The sequence below is a fragment of the Amaranthus tricolor genome, chromosome 2, assembly GCF_026212465.1.
Source record: "Amaranthus tricolor cultivar Red isolate AtriRed21 chromosome 2, ASM2621246v1, whole genome shotgun sequence".
In the NCBI taxonomy this organism is placed as follows: Eukaryota; Viridiplantae; Streptophyta; class Magnoliopsida; order Caryophyllales; family Amaranthaceae; genus Amaranthus; species Amaranthus tricolor.
Window position 1 is genome coordinate 9,275,808 of NC_080048.1, and position 13,586 is coordinate 9,289,393.

Below are 13,586 nucleotides of genomic sequence, written 5' to 3' on the forward strand. Positions count from 1 at the left end.
CTTATTTTGTTTTGTATTATTCATATTTTAACTATTTTATAAAATATCCCTAATAACTCATAGCACATAGGCAAAAAGTAAATTATACCTAAATGTAATTCATGTCAATATCAACGACCTTGTATTTGAAAGTTTGTTTTTTAGGCCTTAAAAAAATTTAGCGTCCTGATAGACAGCCTGCTTTCTCCTTGATAATCGACGGTCATGTCAGCTATCATCCAAATGAGGGTAGAATAGACAAAAAATACATTGAAAGTAACTTTTTAAAATTTTTATGTCACCCTCTAAAGATGCAAGTAAATCCGAACGGAGAAAGAATTTAAAAAATAAAACAAACGCTGATTCCCCAAACAACTTCATGAAACAGGTAGCTAGTACTAAAACCCTTAAACAAATCCTTGAGTCATTCTGGCAATCTATTGAGATATCTGAGGAAGGTTTCATTTAGGGATGTACTTAACTGATACTAGTCTCTATTAATATTGTACTAATATAGTTGACTTCTTATAATCTCTTCTCCTTCTTGTAAACATACATGGATTGTATATATACAACTATACATTATACGTTTGCTAAGCTTTTACTCTCAATGCTCTATCAACAACACCAAACACACAACAAGATTCTAAAAACACCCTAAAGAACCATCCTAACTTAGGTGCACATGATTCCAGGATCAGGCCCATGTTTTCCTAGCACGTCCGACCCAGATGACTTACCGAACCATACCGATTTATACCATGATGTAATCGAAGCTAGCTTCGATGGCGCAGTTCTTGGGTCGGACACACAGTTCCGATCCTTACTGTGCAGTCTTACTGTTCTGAAGCAGAAAGTACATGAAGTTGAATCATTGATTGGTTTGTTTTTGTCTCATGACACCCATCAACAAGGTCAACCCTTTGCAAACATCAGCTCATTAATACAAGAAATTGTGGTGAATGCTTCTTCTATGATGTTCAATTGTCAACAAATGACAATTGGGTCATCACAAACAGGTCATAACAATAGACATGTGCAGGCTCAGTCTGAAACTAATCCAAACCAATTTGTGTCTTGTGGGGTTAGTAAGATCACTGCTGATAATACCCATCAAGGGTTTTTAGATGGAGATCATAATCTGTTTAATTGGTATAATAATGATAGTTACAATAGTAGTTACGTGAACAACATTGTGAGAGCAGAGAGTTGTTCGAGATCGACTGTAACGACTACAGCACCCAACTCAAAGGCCCGAGTGAAAAGATTGTCGACAGCATTGATGAGCGAGCCATACGATCTTGTTGAGCCTGACGCGGCAGATCTGCTAGCAAAGTACACCCATTACTGTCAAGTATGCGGTAAAGGATTCAAACGAGATGCCAATCTAAGGATGCATATGCGCGCGCATGGGGATGAGTACAAGTCTAATGCAGCGCTTACAAATCCGTTAAAAAAGGAGGTCACGAACGAGGAGAATAACGAGATTAAACCCCCGAGGAAGTACTCATGTCCACAACAGGGGTGCAGATGGAATAAGAATCATGTGAAGTTTCAACCGTTAAAGTCGATAATTTGTGTGAAAAATCATTATAAGAGAAGTCATTGTCCAAAGATGTATGTTTGTAAGAGATGTAACAGGAAGAATTTTTCGGTGTTGTCGGATTTGAGGACACATGAGAAACATTGTGGGGATAGGAAATGGCAGTGTTCATGTGGGACTACATTTTCAAGAAAGGATAAACTTATGGGACATGTTGCTTTGTTTGTTGGGCATAATCCTGTCAATCCTCAAGGTGAAGGTGATTGTAATATTGATAATCAGAGAACAATGCAGATTCAGTTTCAGGATAGGGGTTAAAGTTGTGTTAGATACATTTTTCCATATCTTTTTATTTGTTCATTGTGAAATACAGCAACTTTATTGTGCGTTCTTGATATTCTTGTTAGCCAAAATTAGTTATACACTTCTACATATTACAACTTCTAGGACCTTTACTTAGAAAAGAAGTGAAACAGGCGCCAATGTCGTTCCTAGCATTGTATGTGCCCTAGGCAAACTGAAAGAAATATGCCCTTTATGTGGATGGTCTATTCTGAACTTAAAACGAGTGTTTGAAAAAAAATAACAAATTCAAATACTATTATAGTTAAAATTAAAAATGTGGACGTGCTATATAATTCTTAAATGATAAAAGAACTACTCATAAATTGTAAATTTTTAAGTGTGTACTTCATTAACTAACATTTTCTAATTTTAGGGCCCTTTCTAACTTAGGGTCCTGAGCAAATGTTTTATCTTGCTTATAGTTAGGAACGGTTCTAACAGGCCCACTGTGTGGAAACGGCTCATATTAGAGCACCCTAAATGCTAAAGTTTGGAAGGCTTTTCAGGTTCCCAAATTGCAACAAGACCAAAAAATGATGGGAAGCCATATAAACGGGGAACTCCCATTTAATTTGAAGAGCAATAACTAAGGAAAAGGCACGGGGAAAGGCAAAGGCTAATTGCCCGTTGCAGTAATTGCACGTTCAAAACCGGATATGATTCGGAAATTTAAATATTCAGTATTTCGAATAATGAAAATTATTTTCCAAGGTCTAAATTCGAATTAGATACCTTAGATTCATTTTTTTGGCTATTTAAAAAAAATTGCATTTTTATTACACATAAATATTTAATCTTATTTGGCTTTTTTTTCTTTAATCAAGCTTATATTTTAAAGTTAGAAAATTCTACGTGGTGACTTCGAGTTTTTGGCTTTTTCATGAATATTTTTTAAATCTGTGTGGTGACCTTGAGCTTTCAATTTTTTTAATATGGTAGACAAAATGTTAAGTTTTTGGTTAAATTAACTACTTATTTCGATTGAATTTCGAACAATGTGGTCAATTAGAGTGATCATGATATTTATTTTTTGAGAAAAATGTCATTACGTTAGGTAAAAATAGCGTAAAGTTAACAAAAAAACTTCCTTATTTTCTACCACATGGAAAAGTTAATACGTTAAGGTCATCACGTAGATTAAAAAAAATATTTGTCTACCACATGGAAAAGCCAAAATTTCAAAGTTACCACATTGAATTTCCCTTAAAAATTTGAAAAAAAAATCATTTTGAGAGTATGGCAGGATTTTCAAAAATCTAAAATAATACATTAGTTATGCAACTTAGTTATAGTTGAAAATTATACTTTGTATATTCAACAACCTAAACAAGTATTTTTATTATGTATGCATATATTATTGTAAATGAGGGGTGACATAGAAGACATACCACATTCAAAGTTTCTTTTCAAAGTCATTACAAGACAACATAGCATGACTAGGGTGAACAACATCATCAACATAGTATAAACCATCTCTTTCAGTACCATGATTAATTATCTTCCTTGTCTAAACATCTAGGACAATACATCCATTATCAAGCATAAGTACATGACATTTCAATTCTTGAGTCAATATTGATTGATTGAAAGAAGCTTGTCCGATAAATTCGAAACCATAAGACAATTCTCAATTCAAGTTTATGAGTGATTTTGATTTTTCCGGTCATGACGCGGGTTCAAAAAAACTCGAACTCGAACACTTTTGTTTTTAGAGATTCAAAATTGGATCCAGACTTAGATCCTTCATATTTGATGGGTTTGAGTTCTTAATGGGTCTAAAAAAAGTCTCTTTAATTTGTCAAATTTTCAGACTCAACATTAGAATATGATGAACATAACAGAATAATTACTTAAAAAAAAAAACAATAATCAACTTTAAAAAACAAGTACAAATCCTAAATAGAACGAATCCAAAAAATGAAGAACAACAAACAAGAAATGGGTCTTGGGATCTCGTAAATAAGAACAACAAACAAGATATTTAGAAAATGCTAACCTACGGGCTACAGATGACAACACAGAAATGAATCTGAGAATGAAAACACGTACATACTACAAACGCTAAAATCCAAATGTCTAATGGTCGCGTATGAGTTCAGGTCCCGACTTGAACCCCTGGATCCGGACCCATCAATCATTTTTTAGATCCAAATTCAATCAGGATAATGGGTCTCAAAAAGTAAGATCTAAACTTGAGACCCCTAAAAATTGAGCGGGTCCGGGGCGGATCTAATAGTGTCCTTGACCCATGACCATCCTTATCTTGCACTATCAATATTAACCGATTCTCCATTGGTAGTCTGTATGACTCTTAATAAAAAAAATTAGTATTTTCTAAATCTTTAAGATCAAGGGGCGTTTGGATATTAGCTTTTTGGTTGACTTTTGGCTTTTCGCTTATTAATTGGTCAAATAGTCAAAAAAAAAAATGTTTGATAAATAGTTTTTAAAGTAGCTGAAAAGTTTACTTTAAGCCAAAATAAAAAAGTTGTTCCAGCTAGCTTTTTTAGTTGACTTTTGGCTTATTGACCCACTTTTTATCTAATAAACAATACTCAAATTTACCAAACATCTCCACAAATAGTTAGTTTATTTGACTAACTTAAAAACTAACAAAAACAGCTAACATCACCATCTGATCAAGCAAGCCAATCAAAACAACCAACAATCAACAATCAATTGCCAAACACCCCTAAATATTAGGGTGTCTATGGCCTCATTGTCAAAAATTTAATTACTAAAATCTGCAAGGCAAGCAAAGCTATTACTTGAGACAATTTTATTTTTCTCATTTTATTTTTTAAGGATATTATATTTTTCTCTTTTGGTTTGTAAGATAGAAGTATGGGCTCTATTTTCGCAGCACGTGTTGTATGAGACTGTTTCACTATGAGACGAGTTCATGCAAGTAGGCTAATACATATTTTTTTAAAAAATTAATTAAGTAAATGAAATTTATTTTAGTTTTTTTTTCAAAAAATAAATATTGGACTAGCCCATGTAAAGTTGTCTAATGATGAAACAATGTTAATAAAGAATTTGACTTATTTTTAAATATTGGCTTGATTTTCGGCTTGAATTGGGAATGATTTGTTAAATTGGAGTTAGAAAAGATAAATATTCTTACTTTAATGTTTATTGAAAAATATTTTTCAAACTAATGTCGTAAATAGTAAGGAGCAATATATTTTGGTTTGAAGACTACAAACCTGAAATCTCTAAACAGTGTTCTTGTAAGAAGCTATTTTTTTTTATAAATTTTGAAACTTTAAGCCTTTTGTTTTTTTAAAAGTACTCAAAATAATTTATCTCAAATCCCAAAAATTTGATTATATAGATAAGGAAAAATTACTTAAAGTAATTTAACATTTTTGTGATTTTCTTACAATAATCTCACATATTGATTAACCATAAATAATCCAAACTTTAGAAAATATTTTCTGACTTGCTATAACAAGTTTTATTTTTTTAAAAATAAAAGATAAAATAAAATAAAATATCGTAAAAAAATGTTATAATTTTTTCTGACTCGTTTTATTATCCAAAACTTTTTGATTAAAAAAATATATAAATGTTAGAAAAATATCATAATTTTAAAGAATTAAACAGAGTCTTTTAAGAATTTATTAATTTTTGCTCCGCCCTTAATTGTTGGTGACTGGTGAGAAAAAAGTCGATGAATGTTCAACTTTTCTTAATCTACAATTTTTTTTTTGTAATTTTATAATACATGTATAAAATTGTCATATAGAGGCTTTCTCCTATAAAAAAGCTAGAAGTTTTAGGTTTTTAGTCTCTAAACCAAAAATATATAGCTCTTTATTACTTACAACAATAGTTTGAGAAATATTTTAAAATGAACACCAATGTGGGAATATTTATGTTTTGTTATTATTTTAGCAAATCATTCTTGAATTGGTGATAAAGGTTGACACTTGACAGAGAGATTAGGTTTATTATTTTGGATTTCCGAATTAGACGGTTGGGGCTTGAACTTGGTGGGCTTGGTCGCTTGTTATAGTTCTTCTAGGGCTGTTTTAGGGTTTTTCTTAGTGTCCTTTCTTAACAGTAGGGTGGGTTGTTAGGTTTTGACTAGGGCTAAACAAATAATCGTAAATCCAATCGGACTAAATTATAGATTTGTTATTTGATTTGGTATACGGTCTAAACGGTCTGGTTCGATTTTTTTTCAAAAATAATCCGGTTTACGATTTAATCCCGATTTTTTATTTTTCAGACCAGACCAGACCGTAAACCATACGAAAATTGAAAATCATAGTTTTCTAAAATTAAAATAATAGGTAGATACCTAGATATTTCGAAAAATAGTTATTTTTTTGTAATTTTATATGCTTGAATAATGTTGATGTAATCAACTAATTTTAAATTATTATATTTCGTAAAGGTGCAAAATATTTTCATAAACATACATATTAATTTGAAAAAAAAAATCGTAGAACGGTTTGGTCGGTCCGATCTGGTGATTTAAACGATTCGGTCCGATATGAGAAATTTTCAGACCGGAATTTTTGGTTTGGTCTGATTTTAGTATCAAACCAAACCAAACCGGACCGCGTGCACCCCTAGTTGCTTTGTTTGTGATGTTGAAAAATGAACATAAAATTCAATTTTACTTGTTTGGGAAGGATACTTTGCCTGGGAATGGGCATTTGATATGTAAATCCTGAATTGCCTCATTTTACTTGTTTGAGATGTCATAAAATTCAATTTTAGAATTTGGCCCAAGTCCAATATAATTCCAATACTCTTTAAAATAGCCCATGGTAAAATGACGGAAATTTGAAAAAAAAAAGATTTTTAATAACTTTAATCAAAAAATAAGCTTTGGCCAAACTTTATTCCCAAAATAAGCGACTTTGGCCCCAAATCTAGGCTCGGTACGTAATTGTTGTTACTAACAACGAGTATAAAGAAATAGTCAAAAAATTTAGTCAAGGGTAAAGTCATTACTAATAGCGACATATGGGTTGACTGGTCAACTATAAAGTCGCTGTTAGTAACAGCGACCTTATACGTCCTAAATACAGCAGTCTTCTTCCTCCTTCCTCATTTCACCTTTGGTTTAGTATTTAGACATGCATAAGGTCGCTGTTAGTAACAACGACTTTATAGTTGACCAGTCAACCCATATGTCGCTGTTAGTAACAACGACTTTACCCTTGACTAAACTTTTTGACCATTTCTTTATACTCGCTGTTAGTAACAGCCATTACGTACCGGGCCTAGCTTTGGGGCCAAAGACGCTTATTTTGGGAATAAAGTTTGGCCAAAGCTTATTTTTAGATTAAAGTTATTAAAAAATCTTATTTTTTTCAAATTTTCGTAAAATGACAGCCCATTACCTGACATTTCAAATCCAATCTGCCTCTCCCACTTTCAAAAACCCTATTTTCATCTTTCACTTTCTCACTTTCTCTTTAATTGTTGTGTTCTCCCAATTCCAATCCAATCTGCCTCGATCCTCCATTGTTGTTGGTGTTCATTGATCTAAAGCTTTTCATCCTTACTTTTTAGGTATGCTTCATCTCTTAATTTCTATGTCTCTATTGAGATCGGTACCGATAACACCAATGTAGGCGATTAGTTGTTGCTGTTTTTATACTCTTTTCGTCATTGTTGCTGGGAATCGAAAATTAAAGATAATCTTTTGTGGGCTTTTCGGTGTTAGTCTGAATTCTATTGTTTCTTGTTGATTGTGGGTTTAAAGCAGCTTGTTTAATTTGTGTTTTCTGGATTATAAATTTTAGTTTTGTTCTAAGTTGCTTAGTTGTGTATTTTGTTTGTTTAATTCCGATATTAGGGTTATTTCTGTATTAATCATCACTCATGCTTCCTGTATTCATCACTCGTTTTCTTCTTGAACTAGAAGAAGACCATTAATCATCATATGCCAAAATAGAACTACTACTACACTTTACATGCTTTTACTTTCATGATATCCATATTCTATTATTATTTATCCAAGACAAAGGCCAAATGGGAATATTGGCAAGCCTGTAACTATAAGCCTATAAATTAAAAAAGCTCAGCTTCCCTGGATTCACATCACAACTATTCATTAGGGCTACATTTTCTACTGTAAGTCTGTAACTATATATTTCTAGGTCTTATTATAAAAATATAGCAGTACTCCAATTGGTGAATCCTTGACTCATGCGGCCTGTTTAGTTGTTGGGACTAAATAATAGTAATAGGAATAATTTGTTACTTAAATTTTCATAAAATGCGTACCATGTCACTACCGAATATCTCCTCTCTATTTGATAATGTATTGGAATAAATCTTATGAAGAAAATTGAGATGATTAAAGTAAAGCAATTATAATCATTTAACTAATCAATGGATTTTCCTATCAAAATTACTATTTTTCCATTAATATTCCCACTATTTAATACCGACAAAAATTGGCTGTTAAAGTATTTGTGTTGAGTAATGTTCATCTCTTTATGAAGAGCTTCACAGAGTTAGTTTTCTACCAAAAACCTTTTTGATGTTGATCTATGTTGTATTCCTATATGATTTACCATGAAGAAAAAAACATTGTGTTCAATGATAGTAGAGTTAGTTTTCTACCAAAAACCTTTTTGATAATCATCATATGCCAAAATAGAACTACTATTACACTTTACATGCTTACACAAAGGGTACATATGCAGAGGGAAGCTGTTGATTCACATTGCTGAAAATGGACATTCATATGAGCTGGATTGTGATGATTCGACTGTTGTAACGTTGTTAGATTGAGTGTAATTTAAGAATTTCAATCATGATTATTGGGCGTTTGTAGTATTTAATGATTTCTGGTTTTTTTTTTGAAAAATAAATTGTGTACTGTCGAATTTGAAAGTTTCGTCATTCTATGAACTTTATTTTCTCATCACTTCATTATTGAATCTTGTCCCTCTTCTATTTACATTATTAAGGGGTTAAAAGTTAAATCATATACTTCTACTAGAAGTGTCAAAGATTATTAATGTTAATAATAATTTATACAATTTGTAAGTACTTATTAATTGCAAAATACTACCATGTATCCTAAGTGACAAATATATTTTTTTTTTGTGGGAAGACAAAAAATGCCTGATCAACTTAGTGTTCAAGAATCCAGAAAATGTGCAAGGGAGAATGTGGATAAAATAAGAAAGTTGTTATGGCGGTTGTAGGTTTTTCATAACAGTTGTTGTGGCTTGGTTTGATTTGAGGTGTGGAGTAAAGGAAATAACATGAAATTAACAAGAACGTACGAATAGACGAACAATGTGGATGAATACGCTGATGAATGATAGAATATGTAAGGAGCAATTACGTCTAGACAAACGTTGTTATGAGAAATTGTGCAATATTTTACAATCCAAGGGTGATTTAGTGACTAAAAGATATGTTACAGTTAAAGAAATTGTTGCAATGTTTCTTCATGTTCTTGCACATGATTTGAAAAATAGAACAATACAAGCAACCTTTGCTCGTTCTGGAGAGACTATTAGTCGACAATTTCACATAGTCCTTAAAGCACAACTCAAGCTTGAAAAGTATTATATAAACCATGTAATTACTAGAGAAATTACACAAATGATACAAAGTGGAATAGGTTTGAGGTAAGTTATAGTGTTAAAAATAAATCGATGTCTTTACTTTCTTAGGAGGTTTGATTTGTAGTATTAACTAGCATAAACCATATTAGGGCATTGTTGGAGCTTTCAATGGGACTCATATTAAAATGACTGTGCCTATTGAGGATCGAGCTCGCTACCGAGATAGAAAGGGGACATAAGCACCAGTGTTTTAGCTACATGTGATTCAAATCTTCGTTTTACTTACGTTTTGCCTGGTTGGGAAGGTTCTGCTTCGGATCCACGCATTCTTCGTGATGCTCTTCAAAGGCCTAATGGTTTGAAGATTCCTAGAAGTAAGACTTTATATGTGTAACAACAACCGAATAATTTACACCAAATGTAAAATGAAATGCTAATATATGTATAATAATTAAATAATGCAGATAAGTATTTTCTTGTGGATTTGGGATTTGCTAATGCTGAAGGTTTTCTAGCTCCATATAGAGGTACGAGGTACGAGGTACCATTTGAATTTGTGGAGAGGCACCACTCCAACAAATTACAAAGAGGTTTTTAATTTACAACATTCTTCAGCTCGAAACACAATGGAAAGGGCTTTTGGGTTATTGAAAAAGCGATTTGAGTATACTTAGAGATCCAAGTTTTTTTGAGAAAAAAACTCAAATTAGAATTATTAACGCTTATTTTATTCTTCATAACTTTTTGAGGGATGAAATTATGGATGAAACAAGTCTTATTAATGAGGTAGATGAAGATTTAGTAGATATAGAGACAGTTGATGAAGAAGATGTAGAAGATGATTACATTTTTAGTACGCAATCAAGTAATGAGTGGAAAGTGTTTAGTAAAAATAATCTTGCTCAAAAGATGTTTGAAGAATATCAATAGCGAAGGACATATGTTACTTGAGATTTTAGTTAGGAGATCTTCGTCCTCAATGTCTTAAATGCTTGTAGATATTAAGCTAGATTGGAAGTCTTATTACTCTCTTAAGTATTATTTGAAAGACCAACTTAATTATGTATTTGTATTTGCATTAAAGCCTTTAAAGTAGGTTGTTTTGTTGGGTACATGAAGACTTGTTTAAAATCATATGGCTTCATTATTTGCACTGCTACTCGTAATTGTTCATATGTAATTGTTTCATCGCATATTCAGTAATTTGTCTTTATATTGTTGAGGACATGCTTGTTAATGTTGATTGCCTTTGCTGAGACATACTTTTAGCATTCATCATGAAGAGATCCGGAAAAGATCCAATGGTACCACAAAAACAACCAAAACGATCTTATCTTACTTGGAACCAACAAATGGATGCTATACTTATCTCCACTATGTTTGAGCAAATCAGTGAAGGAAATAAGGGCGATGGAGAATTCAAACCACAAGCATATCAAGTTGTTGCTGATAACCTAAGGAACCAATTGGGTCTATTGGCTACCACTGAACATGTAAAGAATCGAATCAAGTATGGAAGAAAGATCATTCAGTTATCACAGATATTCGCACTTACACCAAGTTTAAGTGGGATGATGATAAGAAAATGCTTGTTATCCCAATTGAAGACCACGAGGAATAGAGTGTCTATTGTAAGGTACAATCTCATAAATTGACTTCATTTAAATATTTGCTAGTAATGTTCTTAATTAGTTTCAATTTCATATTATCATCTATTAAAATTCACCACCTTATTTTCAGTCTTTGTTTGTCTTTGCCTTTTTGCATTATTTTCGGCCCTTGGTTTTTATATTATTTTCAGCGCTTGTGATACTTTTTATAGTAAATAAATAGAAATATAAATAACTTGTATTTTTGATCTTTATAATATTTATCTAGTAATTTTTTTAAATAGGTATTGTAATTGTAATTCTTCATTTTTGCCAAACAATGTTAGAATTTGAATCTTAGAAATTGAAAATCTCATTGATTCCAAACAAATTTTAAGATTTGTAATTATGAAATTGTAAATTCTAAGATTTTCCAAACAATAAATTTGAAATTGAAATTCAAAATTTAAAAATTCAAAACTGAATTCTAAGTTTTCAATTCAATTCTTGGTTCCCAAACGCTACCTAAGGGAATTTGTTACAACACTATTACGAGCAGTAACAAATTAGAGGATTCTATTTCTTGAAAGCAACGTAAACGATTACTTTAGAGTCGAAACAAACAATATGTAACAGATTGAGTTATGTGTTTCCGTTAGTGACCTTCAAAATATGGATACCAAACACGCCCTAAATAGTACTTTTCAGTTTCGTCAAGAAGTTCTCAATTATCATTCAGAAATGTTTTAATTGTAGTTTCCATAAAAAATCAATCCATTTATATTGCATGTGGGATCTTGTTAGATTCGTCTTGATACAAAGAATTTTAATATATAATTTTTATAATTTTTTATTATGCGTACTACAAGAGATATCGAAGCTCAAAAATTGCTTTCAAATACGTGAAAAAGTAAATTGGACAAACAAAAAAGAATGGAGGGAGTATCATAAATTTTGGACAAAAATAACCTTATTCATCATTATTCTAATATTTTAATAATATTTATGGTCCCCACATATTCTCGACTAACTTCATTTTAACATTTTTATATTCTTGATGGCTCTCACATGTTTTGTACTAACTTTATAGAAATATATTTTTATTAATTTTTGTTCCATATTTTTTTCACTAACTTTCTTTTAATATTTTGTAAATGTTTATAGTTTTCACTTTTCCATTCTCAAATTTATTATTCGATAAAATAATACATCTATTATCTAATGGATTCTATTTTTCTTAATTTTTATGAACATTCTTTAAGGAAACTTTATTAAGGAACAGAGAGAGTAATAAACAATAGGAAAAATTGATATTAATAATCCAACTTTTTATCCATTTACTGTGAATAATCCCACTTTTAGTTTATTTTTTAATAATCCAACATTTCCCCTTAGTTTGGTAGCAGTATAATTTTTAATTTTATAATAATTCAACATTTGCCCTTAGTTTGCTATTAACATACCCTATTAGTATGCTGACAGCAAACTAAAGTCAAAGGTTGGATTATTAAAAAATAATCTAAAGATGAGATTATTTTTATAAGAAACAAATTGCAAGCAAAAGGTTATAGTTTAGCTGATAGTTTATAAGGTCGAATTTTAAATATGTGTTTGTTTGGATAACTTTAAACTTAGTTTGTATTCAACAGGCTTTTATCTTTTACGGCATGTTTGATTAGTGGTACTAAATATTGGTAATGGGAATGATTTATTGTAACACCCTCAGAATAGGTCGAACTTTTGAAAACACCTTTAATGAAAAACATGAGCCAAAACCTACTCATGGGAATGTTACCGCCACATCTATTTCTAATAAAATAAATGTAAGGCTTAACGACTAAGAAATAACTTAATAACTTTAAATCCAACAAAGGGTCTTACAACATAAGAGAAAACTGAAACGCAATCTATGTCCATATAAAATTTAAACAACTTAAGGTAAAATTTAAACTGAAATACGACTCTAACAAAAGCTATGTTTCTAGGTGATCCTCACTCCACGATTCCCACGCAATCAATAACCTGCAACATAAGAATGCAAGAAAAACAAGGGAAAATCTCCCAAAATCAGGAAATTGAGTAATTCCAACTCCATCCCGTAAAACGATTAAGTTTGAAAATAATTTAAGAAAATAAAATATATTCAAATTGAAAATAATTTTAGAAAATAATATATAGCTGAGTTTAAAAGAAAAACAATTTCAGAAAACAATATGTATAATATAACATAAACCAATTTGTTAATTTGATAATTAATAATGACAAACACATAATCAATTTTTAATTTGAGGGAACGAGAACGTCAGTAGGCCGAGGCTTTACCCCTATACCTACTTCATCAAGAGGTCGTCACCCCAAATAATTCAAGGCCAGCAGAGTAGTCTCAGGGAACCCTAGTGTGCACACCCCTTCTACTTGGATCACAACAAATAGAAGGAAGACCAAACATCGTATCAAGTATCAGAAATAATAATACCTGTCCGCAGCTATACTAAATAAACAGGGCAACCTGTTCATCACCCTTATACTTGGATCACAACAAATATAAGAGCTTCATTTCCCTCGTGTTACACTTTA

General features: G+C 31.3%; 2 protein-coding genes across 2 annotated transcripts; both read left to right on the top strand.

Annotated features, from left to right (window-relative positions):
- The first annotated feature begins 524 nt into the window (after window positions 1-524).
- Window positions 525-2,142, top strand: LOC130805346 (protein SENSITIVE TO PROTON RHIZOTOXICITY 2-like). Its single transcript, XM_057670107.1, has one exon. It carries the CDS (start codon window positions 665-667, stop codon window positions 1,838-1,840), a length of 1,176 nt encoding a protein of 391 aa, XP_057526090.1. The 5' UTR covers window positions 525-664; the 3' UTR covers window positions 1,841-2,142.
- A 6,822-nt stretch (window positions 2,143-8,964) lies between these two features.
- LOC130805483 (uncharacterized) lies at window positions 8,965-10,018 on the top strand. The gene is made up of 5 exons (XM_057670258.1): window positions 8,965-9,047; window positions 9,139-9,433; window positions 9,529-9,531; window positions 9,647-9,794; window positions 9,885-10,018. The coding sequence occupies exons 1-5, from the start codon at window positions 8,965-8,967 to the stop codon at window positions 10,016-10,018; spliced, it is 663 nt and encodes a 220-aa protein (XP_057526241.1).
- Window positions 10,019-13,586: the final 3,568 nt, after the last annotated feature.

Bases quoted from the DNA above. Each gene is read 5' to 3' on its own strand.
- LOC130805346 (XM_057670107.1), top strand. From the start codon at position 665: ATGATTCCAGGATCAGGCCCATGTTTTCCTAGCACGTCCGACCCAGAT.
- LOC130805483 (XM_057670258.1), top strand. From the start codon at position 8,965: ATGCCTGATCAACTTAGTGTTCAAGAATCCAGAAAATGTGCAAGGGAG. The intron at 9,048-9,138 runs GTAGGTTTTTCA...ACGTACGAATAG, and splicing joins AGAAAGTTGTTATGGCGGTT to ACGAACAATGTGGATGAATA. The intron at 9,795-9,884 runs GTAAGACTTTAT...TAAATAATGCAG, and splicing joins TGGTTTGAAGATTCCTAGAA to ATAAGTATTTTCTTGTGGAT.